Below are 22,347 nucleotides of genomic sequence, written 5' to 3'. Positions count from 1 at the left end.
CAAGTGGGTCCCATCACTTATAAAACTTCCAAGGTGCTGCAGGACAACAGTAACACCACGACATCATTTGTCATTTATGTATCACGAAGGACTGAAAGCAGTGACAACTTGCATGATTGTGGTTCTGGAATAGGGACGGGTTGAGTTGGAGTGTATTAGACATTCCCTTTTTAATGTAATGTGTTGGTTGCTCAGTTGATGAGGCACCTTCGACTAGTGGCCCAGATGCTGGAGCTGCTGAAGATGCATTTCTTCTGCTTGGGTTGGTCTGGGCACCCTCCAGTATAATTCGGAGACAGTGTGGGACATCATCCTGGAAAGATGTGCTCTGCACACTTGGAGTAGAGAATGGGGTGATGTGTTTGACGTTGAGGAACTGGGAGCAGAATTACAAGAAGGACAGGACACTGGGAAGGAGAGTTTAGCTGCATTGGCTCCAACCAGTCAGCCAGGATCAGATTGATGCCCGATTTCAGTAGATCTAAGCTGAATGCAGAAAACCATCGTGGAATGTAAAATATGCTTTGGTCGTATTGCCAGCATTTCATTGGCATTGTGGATATGAACTTCAGCTTCTGTCGGTTTTGTTGGTGTTTGCTTTTGCTGGCTATCAATAAAAGCTTGTGTCTAGAGCTTACTGATTGTTTGCCTGTGATAGCCTCCTACTGGGCAGTAACAAGCTGTGGGTGTCTGTTGGACTTTGGGGGCAGAGTAGCAGTGACTTACGATGTTTAAACGGGATGTAGCTAAGGGCAGGTAAAGTGTGTGGCATGGCTGTTTAACAGTGATGAGGGTGAGAGGATGGGTTGCATGTATGAGGAAGTGTCAGCCATGCCCAGCTGTGTGAGCAGTGATCAGTGTGTCTTTGTGGTTGCTATGCCATTACATTGCTCATGAGTGGTATCGCCAGACTATACCATTGCAGTGCTGGGGAAGGACGTTGCCAGATTGCCAAGGGTTTAGGTACACAAAGCCTTTTAAAGATGATGCAAACTCCAGGGATGGCAGTCTTATGTGGATATCCAGTGAATGGTAGATAGTTCCAGGAACAGTGTACGGTAAGATGGCGATAGAATCAAACAAGCAGGACACCATGGTGTGGTGTAGATCGTTAATGATGCGGGTTTGATATGATTTGGTTAGAAATCTTGCTAAATCTTGGGGTGAAAAACCTTTCAAAAAGCTGTGTAACTTACATTTAGCTAAAAATCATAAGATTCAGTCCTTTATTTGCTGACAACTTACTTTCCTAGCTATCTTGGTGTCATCTTCAAATCTAGCTACCATATTCTTTCTGCTCATCTTAGTCATTAATCTAGTTAATAGTTGAGGCTCTAACATTTATTCCCTTTGGAACACCACTAATTGCAGCTTGCCAGCCTGAAAATGATCTATTTATCCCTCCTTTTTGCTTGCTTATCAATGCTAATATGTTAGCCACTACACCATGTGAACTATTATTTGTATAGCCATCTCTGATGTGGTACGTTATTCAAATTTCTAAGACATTGGATAATTTTATCACCGATAACAACCCACCCACATTGCATTTTTACCATGAGATTACTAATTCAGGCTATCTTTATGCATAATATTAGACCCAGAATAACTTTATCCCTAGTTATTCTACAATTTACAGTTCTGGGAAACTGATGTAAGCATTCAACAAGTTCCTATTCAAGACTATCTCTTTCAATTTGGTTGGTCCAGTCTAGATAACGATTACGTTATCTCGTAATTATGACATTGCTTTTGTTACATTCTCAAATTGTCCTGGTCAGTTCTCTCTCCAGTGGTATAACTAGAACTTGAAGGTACAAAAGCTAATTCCACCAGCCTTTTCTGATCCTTGCCATATTCAGTCTCTACACATACTGGTTATACTACTTGATACACCAAACAAGATTCCTTCTCACCAATATCCTTGCCTTATATTTTACTATTAAGGTTATTCCTGTTCATTTTCGCACTGTATCTTTTTAAAAAAATGTTGTATGTCCTGAAATGTTTACTTCCTTGCTTTGAGTCCATTGTAAATCTGCCTCCAAAATAATGATGAGAGTGCAATCATTTTATCTCTATCTGTAGCACTTGTTCACCTATCTTATTCCAAATCATTTGAGCCTTCACACACAGATCCAATGATGTCATCTTTATATTGCTATTATTAAATGGACTCTACCTTCAAGTGCAACTATTGCCATTAAATTCTCTTCCTTCTTGCCTACTGTTCCCATCGTTATGCCAACCAATACCCTGTTATTGTGACTAATGTTTCTCTTTACATTTTTAAGTCTCCCTTTGTTTGAATCTCACCTCATCCTTATATTTAAAAACCTATCTAATTCAAACTATATTATTGCCTTAGGCACTTGGGCTTGCAAAAGTGTTAAAATTTTATTTTATTTTTGTGAAGTAAACATGATCCCTAATGTTCTACTGGACACTCGTGCATTGTAGTCATAACTGTTTTATAATTGGTTTTAGTACATTCTAAGTAGTTCCATTTTCAGTTTAAAAATCTGTCATAATATTCTGAAATCAGAACATTTAATATTTGTTGCATTGTATGACTTCTTCATGTAGCTAAATATGTGTGATAAACCACCAAATGATTTAACTCTTCCGTAGAATATTCCTACTTAGTCATTATTTTTTTCATAGTGATTTGTTGTGATGTGGAGGAGCTCTGAAAAACAGTACAACAAATTGAAATAGTTGAAGTGATTTTAACCCTACTTGCCCCATTTCATTTCAGTTTAAAATCTCCTGGAACTTAGCCAGTGACATTGTACCATCTTCTGCAGGTTTCAGTTTTAGCCTGATAGTCTGAGTAGAGACAACTAGTACCATAAGATCTATCTTTAAAATATTTGACATTACATCATTGTTGCAATAAAACTGAAATGCTGAGATTCTGGAATAACAAAAGTATTGGACATACTCAACAGCTGAAAAATGTGTTGCTGGAAAAGCGCAGCAGGTCAGGCAGCATCCCAGGAGCAGGAGAATCGACGTTTTGGGCATAAGCCCTTCTTCAGGAATGAGGAGGGTGTGCCAAGCAGGCTAAGATAAAAGGTAGGGAGGAGGGATTTGGGGAAGGGGCGTTGGGAATGCGATAGGTGGAAGGAGGTTAAGGTGAGGGTGATAGGCCGGGGTGGGGGCGGAGAGGTCGGGAAGAAGATTGCAGGTCAAGAAGGCGGTGCTGAGTCCGAGGGTTGGGACTGAGATAAGGTGGGGGGAGGGGAAATGAGAAAGCTGGAGAAATCTGCATTCATCCCTTGTGGTTGGGGGATTCCTAGGCGGAAGATGAGGCACTCTTCCTCCAGGCCACCTTATCTTAGTCCCAAACCTCGGACTCAGCACTGCCTTCTTGACCTGCAATCTTCTTCCTGACCTCTCCGGCCAATCACTCTCACCTTAACCTCCTTCCACCTATCGCATTCCCAACGCCCCTCCCCCAAGTCCCTCCTCCTTACCTTTTATCTTAGCCTGCTTGGCACACCCTCCTCATTCCTGAAGAAGGGCTTATGCCCGAAACGTCGATTCTCCTGCTCCTGGGACGCAGCCTGACCTGCTGCGCTTTTCCAGCAACACATTTTTCAGCTCTGATCTCCAGCATCTGCAGTCCTCACTTTCTCCGACATACTCAACAGGTCAGGATGTGCCTAAAGAAAAGGGAGCAGAGTTGAAGTAATAACTCAATGAATTTTCATCAGATTGCCTCCACAAATACTGCCTGTCCTGCTGGGAATTTGGGGGATTTTCTGTTTTCATTTCATTATTGTGGGATGCCACCTTGCAGTGTAACGGTTAGCATAATCACAATAATTTTCACTACATGCAAGTGCAAAGTCTTTCAACAAAGGCACTAAGGCCGTCACTCTTGGAATAAATAATATTATATGCGGTTTTGTAAGGTTGTAAAATTATCATCTTGCCTTATTTTATTTCAGGGCAGTCAACATTGCGTGAAGCCTATTCCCTGTCTTGTATAACAAATGGGAGCCCAATGACCAGGAAACCAATGCATAGCTCAGCTCTGTCTGTTGCCAGAAAGGAAACGCTGTCTTCTGCTGCTAAGAGGTAGACACTTGTATTTTTTTTAAGATGTATGTAACAGAGTTGTAAAGAGAAGCCTTCATAGAAATCTGATGTTTAAGGTATAGGGCTCCAAACTGTTGAAGATTAAGATCGTTAGATAGTTTTTATATGCAGTATTAATGGGTTTTAAATTTGAAGTAAACCTGTGCATGATATACTGATGCATTCGTATTGATGAAATGATGTGGAGGATGTGTGCTAGGTAATATTAACCATGTCAACTAAAACGTAAGTTGCTTTTCATTGATTGGGGTGCATTTTGAGTTCCTGTGCTGAACTTATTTGCAAGGAACATTCATTTATTGCTCTCATTTTTTGACACCGGCTCACAAGTTTGCCAAAACTTGTCCACCTCAAAGATCTGACAGAAATCACCAGCATTGATTTTAGTAATTACGAAGTAGACTGTTTTAATCTTTTGCACAATGGTGTTGAAAAGATAGAAAGAAGAGGCTTGCATTGATAATGTTTAGTTGTGCTTACAGGAATGATATATGATCATAAATATATAGCAGTTTAATTTTATAAGTTTCCTTTTATGTTAGTGTCAGTGGGGGAGTTATTCAGGGACAGTGATCATAATTCTATTAGTTTCAAAATAATGATGGAAAAGGATAGACCAGATCTAAAAGTTGAAGTTCTAAATTGGAGGAAGGTCCATTTTTATGATATTAGGTAAGAACTTTCAAAAGTTGACTGAGGGCAGATAGTCGCAGGTAACGAGGTGGCGAGAAAGTCAGAAGCCTTCAAAAATGAGATAACAAGAATTCAACAACAGTATGTTCTGGTTCGGGCATGCTGGTAGGTGTAGGGAATGCTGGATGACTGGAGGAATTGAGGTTTTGGTCAAGAAAAAGAAGGAAGCATATGTCAGGTATTGACAGCAGGGATCGATTGAATCCCTAGAAAAGTACAAAGGCAGTAGAAAAATACTTAGAGGGAAATCAGGAGGGCAAAAAAAGGGCTGAAACCTGAAATAGCTTTGGGGAATAAGGTTAAGGAGAATCTGTCAAGCTAGTTCGGTATGCAAACACCTAACCCGCCTTCTACTTCATGTGATCTAACCTTGCTAACCAGTCTACCATGAGGAAACTTTTTGAACGCCTTACTGAAGTCCATATAGATCATATCCACTGCTCTACCTTCATCCTCCAACAACTTGCCACCACCATGTCAGGCTCACTGGTCTATAGTTCCCTGGCTTTTCCTTAGCACCTTTCTTAAATAGTGGCACCACATCAACCAACCTCCAATCTTCCGGCATGTCACCTGTGTCTATCAATGAAACAAATATTTCAGCAGGATTCTACAAATTCATTGAGGATAAAAGAGTAACTGGGAGTGAATAGGCTCCTCAAAGATCAGCAAGGCAGCCTACGTATGGAACCACGGGAGATGAAGGAGATATTAATTGAGTATTTTCCATCAGTGTTTACTGTAAAGAAAGATACGGAGAGAACTTGGGGAAATAAATTTTGACATATTAAAAAATGTCCATAATACAGAGGAGGAGGTGCTGGGAGCCTTAAAATGCGTAAAGATGGATAAATCCCTGGGGCCTGAGCAGGTACACCCTGGCTGTGGGAAGCTAGGGAAGTGATTGCTGGGCCCCATGCTGAAATATTTGTTTCATTGATAGACACAGGTGACATGCCGGAAGATTGGAGGTTGGTTGATGTGGTGCCACTATTTAAGAAAAGTGCTAAGGAAAAGCCAGGGAACTATAGACCAGTGAGCCTGACATGGTGGTGGCAAGTTGTTGGAGGATGAAGGTAGAGCAGTGGATATGATCTATATGGACTTCAGTAAGGCGTTCAAAAAGGTTCCTCATGGTAGACTGGTTAGCAAGGTTAGATCACATGAAGTAGAAGGCGGGTTAGGTGTTTGCATACCGAACTAGCTTGACAGTAGACAACAGAGGGTGATTGGGGAGGATTGCTTTTCAGACTGGAGGCCTGTGACCAATAGTGTGCCACAAGGATCAGTGGTGGGTCCACTGCTTTTTGTCAATTATATAATTGATTTAGATGTGAACATAGGAGGTATGGTTAGTAAGTTTGCAGATGGCACCAAAATTAGTGGACAGCAAAGAAGGTTAACTCAGAATGCAACAGGACCTCAATCAGATGGGCCAGTGGACGGAGGAATAGCAGATAGAGCTTAATTTTGACAAATGTGAGGTGCTGCATTTTGGGAAGTCAAATCAGGGCAGGATGTAAACATTTAATGTTAAGGTCCCAGGGAGAGTTGCTGAACAGAGACACCTTGGAGTTCAGGTTCATAGTTCCTTGAAAGTAGAATTGCAAGTCAACAGGAAAGTGAAGAAGACATTTGGTATGTTTGCCTTTATTGATCAGTGCATTGAGTAGAGGAGTTGGGGGGGAGGGGGGTCATGTTGCGGCTGCACAGGACATTGGTTAAACCACTTTTAGAACACTGTGCAATTCTACTCTCCCTCCTATTCTGAAGGATGTTGTGAAACTTGAAAAGGATCAGAGAAGATTTACAAAGATGTTGCCAGGGTTCCAGGATTTGAGCTATGGGGGTGGTGAAGGGGGCTATTTTTTCTGGAGTGTCAGAGGCTGAGAGGTGACCTCAGCAGTTTATAAAATCATACGGTCATGGGTAGGATAAATAGACGAAGACTTTTCCCTGCGGTGGGAGAGTCCAGAACTAGAGGGCATAGGTTTAGGGTGAGAGGGAAAAGATATAAAAGGATCCTGATGTGCAACTTTTTCATGTAGAGGGATGTGTGTGTATGGAATGAGTTGCTAGAGGAAGTGGTGGAGGCTGAAACAATTACAACGTTTAAAAGACAGCTGGATGGGTATATGAATAGGAAGGGTTTAAAAGGATATGGGCCGAATGCTGGCAAATGGGATTAGATTAATTTAGATATCTGGTCAGCGTGGATGAGCTTCCATGCTGTACAGCTCTATGACTCTGACTCTGACCAAAATTATGTTTAAATGTATGCAAACTTTTCCATCTGATTTTGATTGTGGTAGAGTTTAACATTTTATCCCCTTCTAGGACACTTGGATTTCCATTAGGAAACATCTGGTGGATGTGATTTTTGTGAAGATTTGTAGCTCAGGTTGTAGGTATGCTAGCTGAGCTTATTTCATCATCATGCCAGGTAACATCAGTGAACCTTCGCTGAAGTGCTGGTGTTCTGTTCCTCTTTTTATTTGTGTCTCAGTCATAGAGTCATAGAGATGTACAGCATGGAAACACACCCTTCGGTCCAACCCGTCCATGCCGACCAGATATCCCAACCCAATCTAGTCCCACCTGCGAGCACCCGGCCCATATCCCTCCAAACCCTTCCTATTCATATAACCATCCAAATGCCTCTTAAATGTTGCAATTGTACCAGCCTCCACCACATCCTCTAGCAGCTCATTCCATACACGTACCACCCTCTGCGTGAAAAAGTTGCCTCTTAGGTCTCTTTTATATCTTTACCCTCTCACCCTAAACCTATGCCCTGTAGTTCTGGACTCCTCAACCCCAGGGAAAAGACTTTGTCTATTTATCCTATCCATGCCCCTCATAATTTTGTAAACCTCTATAAGGTCACCCCTCAGCCTCCGATCTTCCAGGGAAAACAGCCCCAGCCTGGTCAGCCTCTCCCTATAGCTCAAATCTTCCAACCATGGAAACATCCTTGTAAATCTTTTCTGAACCCTTTCAAGTTTCATAATCTCTTTCCGATAGGAAGGAGACCAGAATTGCACGCAATATTCAAACAGTGGCCTAACCAAAGTCCTTTACAGCAGCAACATGACCTCCCATCTCCTGTACTCAGAACTCTGACCAATAGAGGAAAGTATACCAAACGCTGCCTTCATTATCCTATCTACCTGCAACTCCACCTTCAAGGACCCTCTTCGCTGTCCACTACACGTCCAATTTTGGTGTCATCTGCAAATTTACTAACTGTACCTCTTCTGCTCGCAACCAAATCATTTATGTAAATGACAAAATGTAGAGGGCCCAGCACCGATCCTTGTGGCACTCCACTGGTCACAGGCCTCCAATCTGAAAAACAACCCTCCACCACCACCCTCTGTCTTCTACCTTTGAACCAGTTCTGTATCCAAATGGCTAGTTCTCCCTGTATTCAGTGAGATCTAACCTTGCTAATCAGTCTCCCACGGGGAACCTTGTCGAATGCCTTACTGATGGATCACATATAGATCACATCTACTGCTCTGCCCTCATCAATCTTCTTGGTTACTTCTTCAAAAAAACTCAATCAAGTTTGTGAGACATGATTTCCCACGAACAAAGCCATGTTAACTATCCTGAATCAGTCCTTGCCTTTCCAAATACATGTATGTCCTGTCCCTCAGGACTCCCTCCCTGCCCACCACTGAGGTCAGGCTCACCGGTCTATAGTTCCCTGGCTTGTCTTTATCGCCCCCCTTAAACAGTGGCACCACTTTACCAATGTCCAGTCTTCCGGCACCTCACCGGTGACTATCGATGATACAAGTATCTCAGCAAGAGGCCCAGCAATCACTTCTCTAGCTTTCCACAGAGTTCTCGGGTACACCTGATCAGTTCCTGGGGATTTATCCACCTTTAACTGTTTGAAGACCTCCAGCACTTCCTCCTCTGTAATCTGGACATTTTGCAAGATGTCACCATCTATTTCCCTATTGTCTATCTCTTCCATATCCTTTTCCACAATAAATACTGATGCAAAATATTCATTTAGTATCTCCCCCATTTTCTGTGGCTCCACAGAAGGGCCACCTTGCTGATCTTTGAGGGGCCCTATTCTCTCCCTCGTTACCCTTTTGTCCTTAATATATTTGTAAAAGCCCTTTGGATTCTCCTTAATTCCATTTGCCAAAGCTATCTCATGTCCCCGTTTTGCCCTCCTGATTTCCCTCTTAAGTATACTCCTACTTCCTTTATACTCTTCTAAGGATTCACTCGATCTGTCTTGTCTATACCTGACATGTGCTTCCTTCTTTTTCTTAACCAAACCCTCAATTTCTTTAGTCATCCAACATTCTCTGCATCTACCAGCCTTCCCTTTCACCCTGACAGGAATGTACTTTCTCTGGATTCTTGTTATCTCATTTCTGAAGGCTTCCCATTTTCCAGCCGTCCCTTTACCTGTGAACATATGCCTCCAATCAGCTTTCAAAAGTTCTTGCCTAATATGATCAAAATTAGCCTTTCTCCAATTTAGATTTAGATTTAGATTACATTACAGTGTGGAAACAGGCCCTTCGGCCCAACAAGTCCACACCGACCCGCCGAAGCGAAACCCACCCATACCCCTACATTTACCCCTTACCTAACACTACGGGCAATTTAGCATGGCCAATTCACCTGACCCTGCACATCTTTTGGACTGTGGGAGGAAACCGGAGCACCCGGAGGAAACCCACGCAGACACGGGGAGAACGTGCAAACTCCACACAGTCAGTCGCCTGAGGCGGGAATTGAACCCGGGTCTCAGGCGCTGTGAGGCAGCAGTGCTACTTTTAGATCTGGTCTATCCTTTTCCATCACGATTTTAAAACGAATAGAATTTGGTCGCTGGCCCCAAAGTGCTCCCCCATTGACACCTCAGTCACCTGCCCTGCCTTATTTCCCAAGAATAGGTCAAGTTTTGCACCTTCTCTAGTAGGTACAAGTACATACTGAATCAGAAAATTTTCTTGTATACCCTTAAGAAATTCCTCTCCATCTAAACCTTCAACACTATGGCAGTCTCAGTCGATGTTTGGAAAGTTAAAATTCCCAACCGTAACTACCCTATTATTCTTACAGATAGCTGAGATCTCCTTACAAGTTTGTTTCTCAATTTCCCTCTGACTATTTGGTGGTCTATAATACAATCCCAATAATGTGATCATCCTTTCTTATTTGTCAGTTCTACCCAAATAACTTCCCTGGATATATTTCCGGGAATATCCTCCATGAGCACAGCTGTTATGCTATCCCTTATCAAAAATGCCATTTCCCCCTCCTCTCTTGCCTCCCTTTCTATCCTTTCTGTCGCATTTTGTATCCTGGAACATTAAGCTGCCAGTCCTGCCCATCCCTGAGCCATGTTTGTGTAATTGCTATTATATCCCAGTTCCATGTTCCTAACCATGCCCTGAGGTCATCTGCCTTCCCTGTTAGGCCCCTTTCATTGAAATAAATGCAGTTTAATTTATTAGTCCTACCTTGTCCCTGACTGTTTGACTCACTCCTGTTCTCAGCTGTACCCGTCTCAGATCGATCTCTTTCCTCACTATCTCCCTGGGTCCCACCCCCCCCCCACCTTACTAGTTTAAATCCTCCCAAGCAGTTCTAGCAAATTTCCCTGCTCGGTCTGTTGTGCTAGGTGATATCACTTCCGGTTCTTTTTTGAGAGGTTGGTTCATGGGATCCAAATCGACGTGTTTGACGATGGAGTTCCGGTTTGAATGTCAGGCCTCTAGGAATTCCTGTGCGGGTGTTTCTTTAGCCCGTCCCAGTTGAACTGGTGTCCCTCATCGTCTGTGTATAAGGATACTAGTGATAGTTGGTCAAATCTTTTGGTGGCTAATTGGTGCTCGTGTATCCTGGTGGCTAGATCCCTGCTAGTCTGTCTGATGCAACAACATTACATTGGACAGACTGGCAGGAAACTGGCCACCGGGAAACACAAGCACCAACTAGCCACCAAAGGATATGATCAATGTTACAACAAACCTGCCCAAATCACAGACTCGAACCCTCAAGCTGTTATGACACAGCAATAAACCCTTCTGCTAATTAAACCAAGCACATAGAAAAGCTCACCTCGCCTCATAATCTATTAGAGTATGAGGTAACGGAACTACTCAAATTCCACTCTTAAACAAAAAAATATTGATTTTATTCTTTAACTCTGAGGTGAACATTAAACAATAAATATTTACAACTCTAAGCCTTCTTTTTCTTTAAGGTTTGTTATCTATCTCCCACTCTGTAGCAATATGCTGATCCAATAAAGCCCCTATTAAATTTACAGCAACTCAACTCATTGTCTCAAAACTAGACAATGGCTGTCGGCTCTGGTGTCACTCTTCCTCGTTTACCGATTACCTCGGGGTTGTCTTCAGTCTTCTGTTGCAAGGATGTTGCATATGAGAAAGTTACCTCCAATGGAGAATGTTTTCGGGCAATCTAACTGACAATGGCAGGTCGTGCTCTTTCTGGCTATTTGTCCAAAATGCTTGCATTTTATACTACAAACATCAATTGTCTCATTGGTTTGATAATGTCTTGGGGCATAATTTAAACTGATTAAGTTCGAACTGCTATGAAAACAACTGATATCTAGGTTATAGCCAAAATGTTACACCTTTCAGTTTTCCAGCACACTCTGTGACATGACCTGTGCTTGCCAGTTTTCAGTTTTCACTTAAAGGTACAGTACACATCTTCAACTTTATAACACCAACTCTCAGCAGTATTAATATACACAGATGATGAGGGACACCAGTTTCACAGGACAATACATCGATCCTGGGATAGGCAAAACAAAGACACACATGGGAATTCCTAGAGGACTGGCATTCGAACCGGAACTCCATCAACAAACGTGACCATTTGGACCCCATTTACCAAATTCTCAAAAAAAGAAGCGGAAGTGAAATCACCCACCTTAACAGAGCAAGACGCACAAATAGAAAGTGGGACAGAACACCAACGCTTCAATGGAGGCTCACTGATGATGTTGCCCAGCATGATGACACAACGTCTGAACAAATCTTCCAGCTCACGAGCAAACTTACAACCTGAAGTTCAGGTGGAATTTAATGGGGCCTGTAAGATGGGAAAATGTGCTCAGCAGGGGGGCTTAATTAATCAGATACTGAAATCTCAGTTTCCAGGCAGAGGTTGAGGTGTAGAAATTAAGCCAGCAATATTGCAGTAGTGAGTTGGATGTACAACGTCTGGTGGCAGGTTCCTATTTTTTATGTTTGCAATCCATGGCTATTCATTAGCACAAAACATCACTGTGATCCAAGCTGATGTGTTACGAATTAGACCACACTTCCTCAAAATATATTAAGAAAATAGCCTAGACCCCAACATTTTCTTATTTCTGAAGGCATTGTGTTCTGCATGGAACTCAATTAGTGAAAATATCCAGCTTGAGGCAATACTGACTTTATTCTTACACTGTTGTTAAAATACAGACAAAATAAGAATAAAAAGTTTAACTTCAGCTCTATCAAAATACTTCGCAACAAAATTTAAATATGTAACCGTTCCACCATAGTAACATCCATAAACACATCCATGGCAGAGGCAAATTCAGTAAAATAGATGGCTTCATATGTAACGTTTCTCAAGTCCAGGAGGAAAGAACATAGCGAAAATGGAGAGTGAGGGAGAACTTGAGTTTTGTTGTAGCAGGGAGAGATGTGTCGCAGCTTCCAAACCCTTCCAACTGCTGAAAGTTAAACTAAAATCCTGCTACCTAGGTACAGATTTGTCTGCCGTACTAATAAGAGCCTTTATATAGCCATAACGATTCTGTTTAATGAATCTGGTTTAATGAATGTGAATTAATTTATGCTCTCGATGGTCGAGAGCTATTACTTTGCTTCGTTGAACTGTATTATTATTATTATTATTATTATTATTATTATTATTGTCATTTTTTGTTATTTATTTATGTAATCAGTGGGTTTTTGTATTGGTTTGAATTTTGTTTTGTATTTGTTGTAATATCCAAAAATCTCTTTTCAATAAAATTATATATTTTTTAAAAACTAAAATCCTGGTTATTTAGGAGCTTAATCCCACACCTTCATGCTGCTTCTGTGGTTCCAACTTTTTAAAAAAAAACTAAAACCCATGTCTCACAAGCTGTTCACAAAAAATTCAGGACAAAATATACCTCTGATAGCCATTGTGTGTCGATACAGTGGCTTTAAGAAGTTATTTTGTCCTTTTTGTTTGAAGAGAGGTTTTAAGACAGAGGTACGAGCAGTCTACGAAAACCAGTAGAGGTAACAGCTTGTGAGGCCTTGGTATTTTTTTAAAAGTTGAGCAATTGAAGCTGCCTGAATGGGTGGGGTTGAGCTCTCGCACAACCAGGATATTTTCAACAGCAGTTGCTGTTGGTATCTTGAAATGGAAGCTATTTGTCCCCTCTCCATTGCAGCCAAAGCTAGCAGTTCTTTCCCGAGGCTGCTGGATTGCATGGAGGCAAGTCTGTTTTCTGAAGTTGCTTTTTGCCAAGGATGTGCTTGTGGGATGTTACTATATTGGAACAGCTAATTAATAATAGTTACTGTATGTATTATCCTGTTAGGTATTCCAATAGAGTTGTTATTCCAAGTTTTTTCTTTTCGTATTTTACTATAGTGTTTGAATAAATTGTGTTTTGGTTTAATATCGAGTAGTTTGACGAATCAAATTACATCTGGAACACAGCACCTGACATTTACCTTCAAAGTAAGAAAATGTTAGGGTCTAGACTACCTTCGCAATATGTTTTGAGGGTATCTGGTCTGGTTCATAACAATAGTGTCATCACAGATGATAATACTAGACAAGCCAGAATGAAACCTAGGTAACAGATTACATGTTTAATTTTTGTAGTTGGTTAACATGGTGGTTAATCACTGAAACATATTTGAATTAGGCTGCAGATGTTCTTTAACAACAGGAAATTAGTTTGTTAAACAATTTGCAGATGACGCAGCTGGGTTGGAGAGTGTGGAGGAAGCAAGGATTTTTCTGTGATTTAGACATGTTGAATGAGTAGGCAAACGCATGGCAGATGTAATATAATGTGGATAAACGTGAAGTTATCCACTTTGGGAACAAAACCGGAAGGCAGATTATTATCCGAATGACTCTAAATTGAGAGAGGGGAATGCAAAATGAGACTTTGGTGCTCTTGTACACCAGGCACTGAAGATAAGCATGCGCATGCACAGGTGGTGAAGATGGCAAATGCTATGTTGACCTTCACAGTGAGACGATGAGAGTCAGGAGCAGGGATGTCTTGCTGCAATTATATAGGACCTGAGACCACACCTGGGATGCTGTGCGCAGAGGAAAGATGTGCATGCTATGCGGGGAGTGCAGCAAAGATTTCTCAGACTCTGTTTGTTGAGATGGCAAGACTGACATGAGGAGAAGTTGAATCAGTTAGGATTATATTTACTGGAATTTAGAAGAATGAGAGGGGAGATCTCATAGAAACTTAAAATTCTAACAGGGCGACATAGGGTAGATGCAGGAAAGGTGTTCCAGTGATGAAGTTGAGATTCAATCTTTGATATGCCAATCACTTCATAAGATAATCTCTTGTCTCCCTGCTGCCAGTATGTGTTGGTGGTGAAGGGAGTTAATGCTAAAGGTAATGGATGGATTGATGATCAAGCAGGCTGCTTTGACCTGGATTGTGACAAGCTTTAAAGTGTGGTTGAAGCTGAAGTGAAGAGTATCCATTACGCTTCTGATTTGTGCCTTGTGGATAATGAACAGGCATTAAGGATTGGAAGATGAGTTACTCGACAATGAATTCTAGCCTCTGATTTATTCCTATTGCCACAGTATTTATATGCTGGTCTAGTTCAGTTTGTTGTGAATGGTAACCCCCAAGATGGAGGATTCCGTGATGGTGATGCAATTAAATGTAAAAATTGTCATGTTGGAGATGCACAATGTCTAGTACTTGTGTGGTGTGAAAATTGTTTGTAAATTATTAGTCTAAGCTTGAATGTTGTCTAGATTTTGTAGTATGTGGATGGCTTTATTATCGGAGATGTTGTAAATGCTGCTGAACATCATGTAATCTTCAGTGAACCTCCCCACTTTTGACCTTTAATGGAGGGAAAGGCATTGATAAATCAGTTGAAAATGATGAGGCCGAGGACTCTGCAGAATTCCTATACTGATGTTGAGGTGATAATCCAGCCTGTTCAATAGAACATATTCCTTGTCACCCCTCACCAGAACTAGCCAACCCAGTTTTGTTGACATCTTAGATTTACCTGATCTTGGGGCTCAATGGTTCTGCTTTCTCCTGCACCTTCAGCAGTACCAGCAATGGCCATCGAACATGGTGTGAAATGGACCTGTTAGCATCCAATTGACCAAGCACTGTAACATATGAATTAGGGATAGGCCACTTGTTTCTTAGATCCTGTTTACCTATTGAATTGTGAATGTCTGGTTTGATGACTCCACAATTTGCCTGCACCCATTTCAACATCACCAGTACAGACACCCTGGCCTAATTCCCCAACACAAAACCATAGGAGCAGAAATTAGGTTGTTCAGCCCTTGAGTCTACTCTGCCATTCAATCATGGCTGATAAGTTTCTCATTCCCATTCTCCCGTTTTCTCTTGAAACCCTTGATCCCCTTGATACTTTATCTCAGTCTTAAATATGTTCAGCGACCTGGCCTCCACAGCCTTCTGTGGCAATGGATTCCATAGGTGCACCACTCTCTGACTGTACAAGTTTCTCCTTGTCTCTGTTTCAAAAGGTCTTCTCTTTATTATGAGTTTGTGCCCTCAGGACCTAGTCTCTCCTATTAATGGAAACATCTTCCCAACATCTATTTTGTCCAGATCATTCAGGATTGTCTCCCTGCTGCCAGTATGTGTTGGTGGTGAAGGGAGTTAATGCTAAAGGTAATGGATGGATTGATGATCAAGCAGGCTGCTTTGACCTGGATTGTGACAAGCTTCCGAAGTGTGGTTGAAGCTGAAGTAAAGAGTATCCATTACGTTTCTGATTTGTGTTCTAATCTAATTCTGATCTAATGTTCCAATTAGATACCCCCCCTCATACTTCTAAACTCCATTAATTATAAACCCAGGCCCTCAAATGTTCCTCATATGTTAAGCTTTTCATTCCTGGGACCATTCCTGTGAACTACTTTTTTTCTGAGGATGAGCCTCTGCTGTGTCTCCTGATTTACTCCCAGAAACTCCTGCCATTGCTGTTCCCACTGTCTTTCCTGCTAAGCCCCTCTTCCAGTCAATTATAAAAACAGTAATAGCTTTCCTAATTATTTGTGGTACTTACACATAAGCCTATTGCAATTCATGTACTGGAACACCTGGATTCCTTGCTGTTTTATAAATTCTCAAGGATCGGGTTCGCAGGAGAGTAGTCTGACACAGACCAGGAGAAAAGAACTGAGAGACGAGTTTGCTAGAATATGAGTATTTTATTCCCCGCAATGTCGCCTCAACCAGGTCTCGTACTTACAACGGGTCTGGTTTATACTCACTCTACATGTTACCGGAACTGGGAGCCGTCAGTTCTCGTAGAGCGGTTGCCAACAACCCACGCTCGGCGGTTAAACGTAACCCGGAGCAGACTCTACCGAACTGGGGACTTTCCCAGCTTATATACTCTTTCGAGATCTAGACATTCATGCGAACAACAGGGCAAGACTCTTTACGAGTTTCAGCTGGAACCAATTAAGCTTGCAACATCCTGTTTGACAGTGTCTGTTCCTTATCAAGGCTGGTAGCATAAACACCATAAGCAACACCTTCCATTCCGGTAACATATTCATGCGAACAACAGGGCAAGACTAAGCAACACCTTCCATTCCGGTAACATATTCATAATAAGATTCACACATGTATTGGGACATAATTTTAACCCTTTCACCACACTTGCCATTTCTCATCATTCAGATTGTGGTTCTTCTATATGCTTTCTCTCAAAATGGAAAATTTCAAGTTTTCCCATGTTGGACTGCCAGAATCTTTGCAAACTGATTTGACACCTCATTTTCAATGTAAACTGAAAAACTTCAAATTACTGTACCTCTTATCCTCATAATGTGTGCTTCTCAATCGTTTCCTTTTCACATGGATTTGAAAAAGCTAGAAGCAATCCCAGCAGAAAGTCCTGTGAATTACAATTTCCACATGCACAGACAAAATTTGAAATCCGCAGCCCTCAATGAAAATTTAATACCCTGTATCACTGTTACATTTCAGGAATTAGAAATCCATTGGTAATACTGGACTTTAGTAAAGCCTTTGACAAAGGTTCCATATGGTAGACTGATTAGTAAAGTTAGATCACATGGGATTCAGGGAGAGCTTGTCAATGGGAAACAAAATTGACTTGCCAATAGGAAATGGAACTTGGTGGTGGGGGCTTGTTCTTCTGACTGGAGTCCTATGGTGTTCTGCAGGGAATGGCTCTGGGTTCATTGTCATTTTATATAAATTATTTTGATGAGAATTTAGCAGGCATGGTTACTATGTTTGCAGATGACACCAAAACTAATGTTCTTGTTGATAGCAAAGAAGGTCATCTAAGATTACAAAGGGATCTTGATCAGATGAGCTAGTGGACTGAGGAGTGACAGATGGAGTTAATTTGGATAAATGCGAGGTATTGCATTTTGCTAAAGTGAACAAAGGTAGAACTTTTATAGTTAATAGTAGGACTCTGGGGAGTGTTAGGCAAAGGTGGGGACTGTAGGTGCTGGAAACCAGAGTTTAGATCAGAGTGGTGCTGGAAAAGCACAGCAGATTAGGCAGCATCCGAGGAGCCGGAAAATCGACATTTCGGGCAAAAGCCCTTCATAAGAAATGGGGAGTGTTGCTCAACAGATACACCTAAGGGTTCAGGTACCTAGTTTTTTGAAAGTTGTGTAGCAGGTTGACAGGGTGGTTAAAAAGGCAATTAGCACGCTTGCCTTCATTGCTCAGACAGTTAAGTGCAGGAGTTGGGGTGTCACATTGAGGTTTTGCAGGTCAGTGGCGAGGCCTCTTCTGGAGTACTGTGTACATTTCTGGTCACCCTACTATAGGAAGGATATTATTTAATGGAGAGGATTTATAAAGTACTTACCAGTATGTTGCTGGGACTGGAGGGTTTGAGTTATAGGGAGAGGATGGGTAGGGTGGGACTTTAAAAAAAGCTTTAAAAATAATCCTAAAGGAATCCCGTTGGAATGTTGAATTCAACCAAATTCCCTCCATTTGTTAATGATACGAATCACATTGCCATGTTTAATGTAAAGTTCCCAACATGTTGTTTATTTTGCAGGATTTTCAGCATTTGGTGGTTTATTTAACTTCAATGAACAAAAACCAAAACAAACACTATTCATCGGAGACTCTTGGGAAACAAATGTTTGCTTTCTTAAGATGTTCATTGAAAATCAAACTAATTTGTAACCTTGGCGCAAGCACATGGATAAATTGGTAGATGAAATAAAATGAAAAAAAAATTCTTTTGATTGACATTCTTAAACTCCCTTTCATCCATTTGCTCAAATTTTCATTTTGCATGCTTTCATCAAAAGTGTCTGAACGTGTAAAAGGTTTTTAGATTATTTTAAAGTGTATAGCGTCCTTTTACATTGGTTTTACAACTTAGAACATGACTGTACATTGATTTTGCATAACTTCAACTTTTGAGAAAGTTCTATACGTTTTGATCTCTTAAGCAAAAAAATACCTAATTGTTTTAAAACACCAAATTCCAATTATTTATTTCCAGAATTTTTTAGAAGCTTCTAATTGCATGACATTGTGCATATGCACATATAATTTTACAATCACAGCATTACTTTTCTTTTATTCACAGTTATGGTCTGAAAGAACAAAAAAAGTAAGTTGCCTTTTATATCCTATTCATTTGGGCAAAGTTGGCTTGCGTAATTCTATAATGGATGAACTGTCGAGTAGTAATGGGTTATAAATAAATAAAAAGGTAAAAACTGAAATAATGAAATAGAATTGTGTCTGCATCATTGATTAGTTTAGATTTCTAAGTTTTAAAAGAATTTACTTAAATCTGAGTACAGAATATAATCTGCAGTTTGAATTGCTACCTTTTTAAAGGGGAAAAACAGCATTATGATTTACTATAAATTTTTTAACTCTTGCCTAGAGCTTTAATAATATGAAGCCTGATAAGTTAACTGTTGAATTCTGTTTAGGTTGAAAAGTGATACTTTGGCAACAGTGTTAAAATGACTAGTCTAACAGGTTTTATAAACCATAATTACATTGTCGCAGACCAGTGCATATGTGTTACTTTTAGAACTGACAATAAATTTACATGTAATATGCTGAAAGTTAGAAATTTTGTTTAGGAATTTATTTTTCCCTTCAAAGAATCTCTCCATACTGTGCATCCTGACTGAGGATGTACTTTCCTCAGACTGCCTCTAGCGCTGCTGTATTGCGACTAGGTCATTTAAAAATGCTGGGACAAAGTGAGCACTGCAGATGCTGAAGATCAGAGTCGAATAGCATGATGCTGGAAAAACACAGCCGGTCAGGCAGCATCTGAGGAGCAGGAGAATCGATGTTTCAAGCATAAGCCTTTCATGAGGAGCTTATGCTCGAAATGTTGATTCTCCTCCTCCTCAGATGCTGTCTGACCGGCTGTACTTTTCCAGCACCGCACTCTTTGATTTAAAAATGCTGCTCAGAATAACTAATGCTTTGATTTGCTCATTCCATTATGTCACAAATCCACGAAACAGTCAGGACCTTGAGATGGGTGAGATCAGAAACTAACTGGCAACCCAAATTTTTCAACTAAGAGGTATTGAAGAACTGTTTCTGTATTCTGAATGTTTTACGAAGCATTCATTTTATAAAGCAAACTGAAAATCAAACTAATTTATAACCTTGGCCAGGCACATGGATAAATTGGTAGATGAGATAAAACAAAAAATCAAGTGAGGGTTAAGTTTGGAAATACATTATTGTCCAGAAAATTTATTGTAAGAATAAATCAATTTGAATTATATTTCAGGAATAAAAATGCAACATTGGGTTGCTCTGGCACTTTTTTTGTCGGTGTCTAATCAACTTGAACCTTGATGCATCCCGATGTTGGTGACATTTTAGTTTTTAATCTCCTGTGCGCTGACAAAAAGATTCATTTCAGGTTTATAAAACTTAAAACTCTTGCTTTGAAGCTCCTGTTTTGGCATGCTTATTTCTTCTGGCCCAGAATGTATCTCCCTGGAGTGTAATTTCAAATTCCCCATTACCTCCCCTTTCCCCAAGTATTCCCAGCCCACTGGCCAATATTTTGGATCAAAATGGTGACCAAAACAGCTGAAGCTTTGAAGTTTTCTTTTAAGTTCCAGCTTTGTTGGAACTCCCACATCCTTCCCTTGTCATTTTATTAAAAACAGTTTCTCAGCAGGAAGCTGAATATTTGAATTTCATGCAATGTTAGCTAGAAAATGAAAAACAAGTTTATCTTCAAGACTTGTTTTCTTTTAATATATTAAGTGTTCAATTTCTTCTAGCTGGGCAATGTATAATGCAAAACATAAAAATCTACCGTATGGCTATCTTCTGTTTTTAAGAATAAAAAATTGAAAGTCAGAAAATTTGCGATTTGGTGCTTGCCAAGATATTATTTTGCATTTCTTGCTATTATTTCATTTTCATCAAATAATCATTCATCTGAAGAAGGTATTTTTTAAAAATTGAAGTAAAATATTCATCTGACTTCCTTGCATCCTGCAATAACATGTTTAAATAATTTTGCTTTTATGCTGACCAATCAATATGATTTTTCTTCGTACTTTTGTCATCTGATGCATTTTTCCAGCAATCCGGAGAAAAATGAAAAACACCAGGATAAAGAGACTGATGACGAAACTCAATCTAATCATCAAACTTCTCAATCCTCACAATCTCCCCAATCGCAAAGGCACACTCAAGAGAACAAGAACCCTGCTTCAGCAAAAAGGTTTTCAGGATACAGTAATACAAAGTGCATTAGGGTTGTAACGATATTAGCATCCACATTATTAGTAGAATAAAATCTTACAGAAGTTCAACTTCACTAAATTGTATTAAAGAAAATCCATTTTAATGTTTAAGAAAGGCCTTTGCACAGAGATGAGGTTGCAGTATTCATTGCGTTACTTTCCTCAGCTTTTTGTTATTATGGTTCGAACCCTGTTAACTCAGCAGGGTTTTAATTTTTCACTCCTTCTGTTATATATTATGGGTAATAGAATTTGAAGGCTATTACTTTTACTTGCTCTAAACTAGGAGCATGAATTTAGGAACCCAATTTAGGAACCCAACCGAAGCTGGCAAAAATTTGATTGCTAATCTTAAGTATGGAGTTATTTTGCACTCTTTCCACTTGACATTATATTGAATATGAATTCAGTTGGATGGAAAAGGTTGGATTCAGTTGGCACTTGTAAACTCACTCACAGTGGTTGAAATATTAGGAGCAAGTGGATTTCCCTGCACCTCTCACCGCATTCTATGTGTTAGAGTTCTCAAATGTCTGGCGAAAGCTCTACTGCGTGCAGGCATCTGCACAAGATATGGCTCAGGCAGTATTTGATACAATTCTCACCAGGTTAGAACTATGCATGTTCATGCAGTGGAATCTGACTGGAACCTAAACTAAGCTTTTGGTCACAAACGAGAAAACCCTGATGAGGTACAAGGTGTGTCTGAAAAGTACACATCATAATTAAATGAGGAAAAAAGTAAGGAAGATATTGCTGGCTTAGTTCCTACTCATTTAAATTTAAAAGTAATTCTATTGCATCTTAATATTTCACATAAGGATCGAAAGCCTCAATCTTAAAAGAATTACAGGCCATCTGCACATTTTTGCTTGATGGTGACTGCTTTCTCATCAAATCATGGAGAACCTTTAAATTTGGTGTTTGGATTAATAGATTTGAGAATTTCAGCTTTTGGAAAATGGAGCGATTTGAAATTCCACAACACTGAGTGGGATTCAGAGAGAGATCAGGGTTTTGCGGAAAAATTCAGAATAACAAACTGTGTCTAACAGTGATAAAACATGGGGCGATGCCTAAACTCTCTATGCTGACTTTATGAATTCAGCTTTGCCATCTATGATGGAATGCTGGGAAGGCCATCACATGTAGCATTCAAGGTCTTCCTTAGAGTAGCTCTGGAGTAGCTTGATCAAAGCTCCAGGGGTAAGACTTGTTTTCTCAGCAATGATTTGGCAAGTTACAGAAACTAAGAAAAGAATATTAATCAAGATGACTTATGCAGGAGGTTTTTCCTATTTTCAAATTAATTCACTAATAAAACAGGTGCATTCAAATTTATATTCACAGTTACATTTTTAACAAAACATAGATTTACAATGTCCAAAGTTGGGAATTTAATTAAAGGGAGAAGAAAAACAATATTAGCTTCATCTGTCAACTTTAAAGCTGAGTGAGTTGAACCTTGTTTTCCTGGTTGACCATCGATATAGGCGGTACTAT

General features: G+C 40.2%; 1 protein-coding gene across 6 annotated transcripts in view; it reads left to right on the top strand.

Moving 5' to 3' along the window:
• LOC122552779 (echinoderm microtubule-associated protein-like 4) overlaps nt 1-22,347 on the top strand; it is a 299,840-nt gene that overhangs the window by 166,067 nt on the left and 111,426 nt on the right. For 5 of the 6 annotated variants that reach the window (XM_043695706.1, XM_043695703.1, XM_043695705.1 and 2 more), the window contains 3 exons: nt 3,957-4,086; nt 18,687-18,710; nt 20,682-20,822. In XM_043695706.1, the coding sequence (XP_043551641.1) occupies nt 3,957-4,086; nt 18,687-18,710; nt 20,682-20,822 (295 nt within the window). The remainder of the gene's footprint in view (nt 1-3,956; nt 4,087-18,686; nt 18,711-20,681; nt 20,823-22,347) is intronic. The other variant, XM_043695707.1, reaches the window with a different exon arrangement.

Source organism: Chiloscyllium plagiosum, chromosome 9 (assembly GCF_004010195.1).
Source record: "Chiloscyllium plagiosum isolate BGI_BamShark_2017 chromosome 9, ASM401019v2, whole genome shotgun sequence".
In the NCBI taxonomy this organism is placed as follows: domain Eukaryota; kingdom Metazoa; phylum Chordata; class Chondrichthyes; order Orectolobiformes; family Hemiscylliidae; genus Chiloscyllium; species Chiloscyllium plagiosum.
This window is presented reverse-complemented; position numbering and strand designations above follow the sequence as displayed.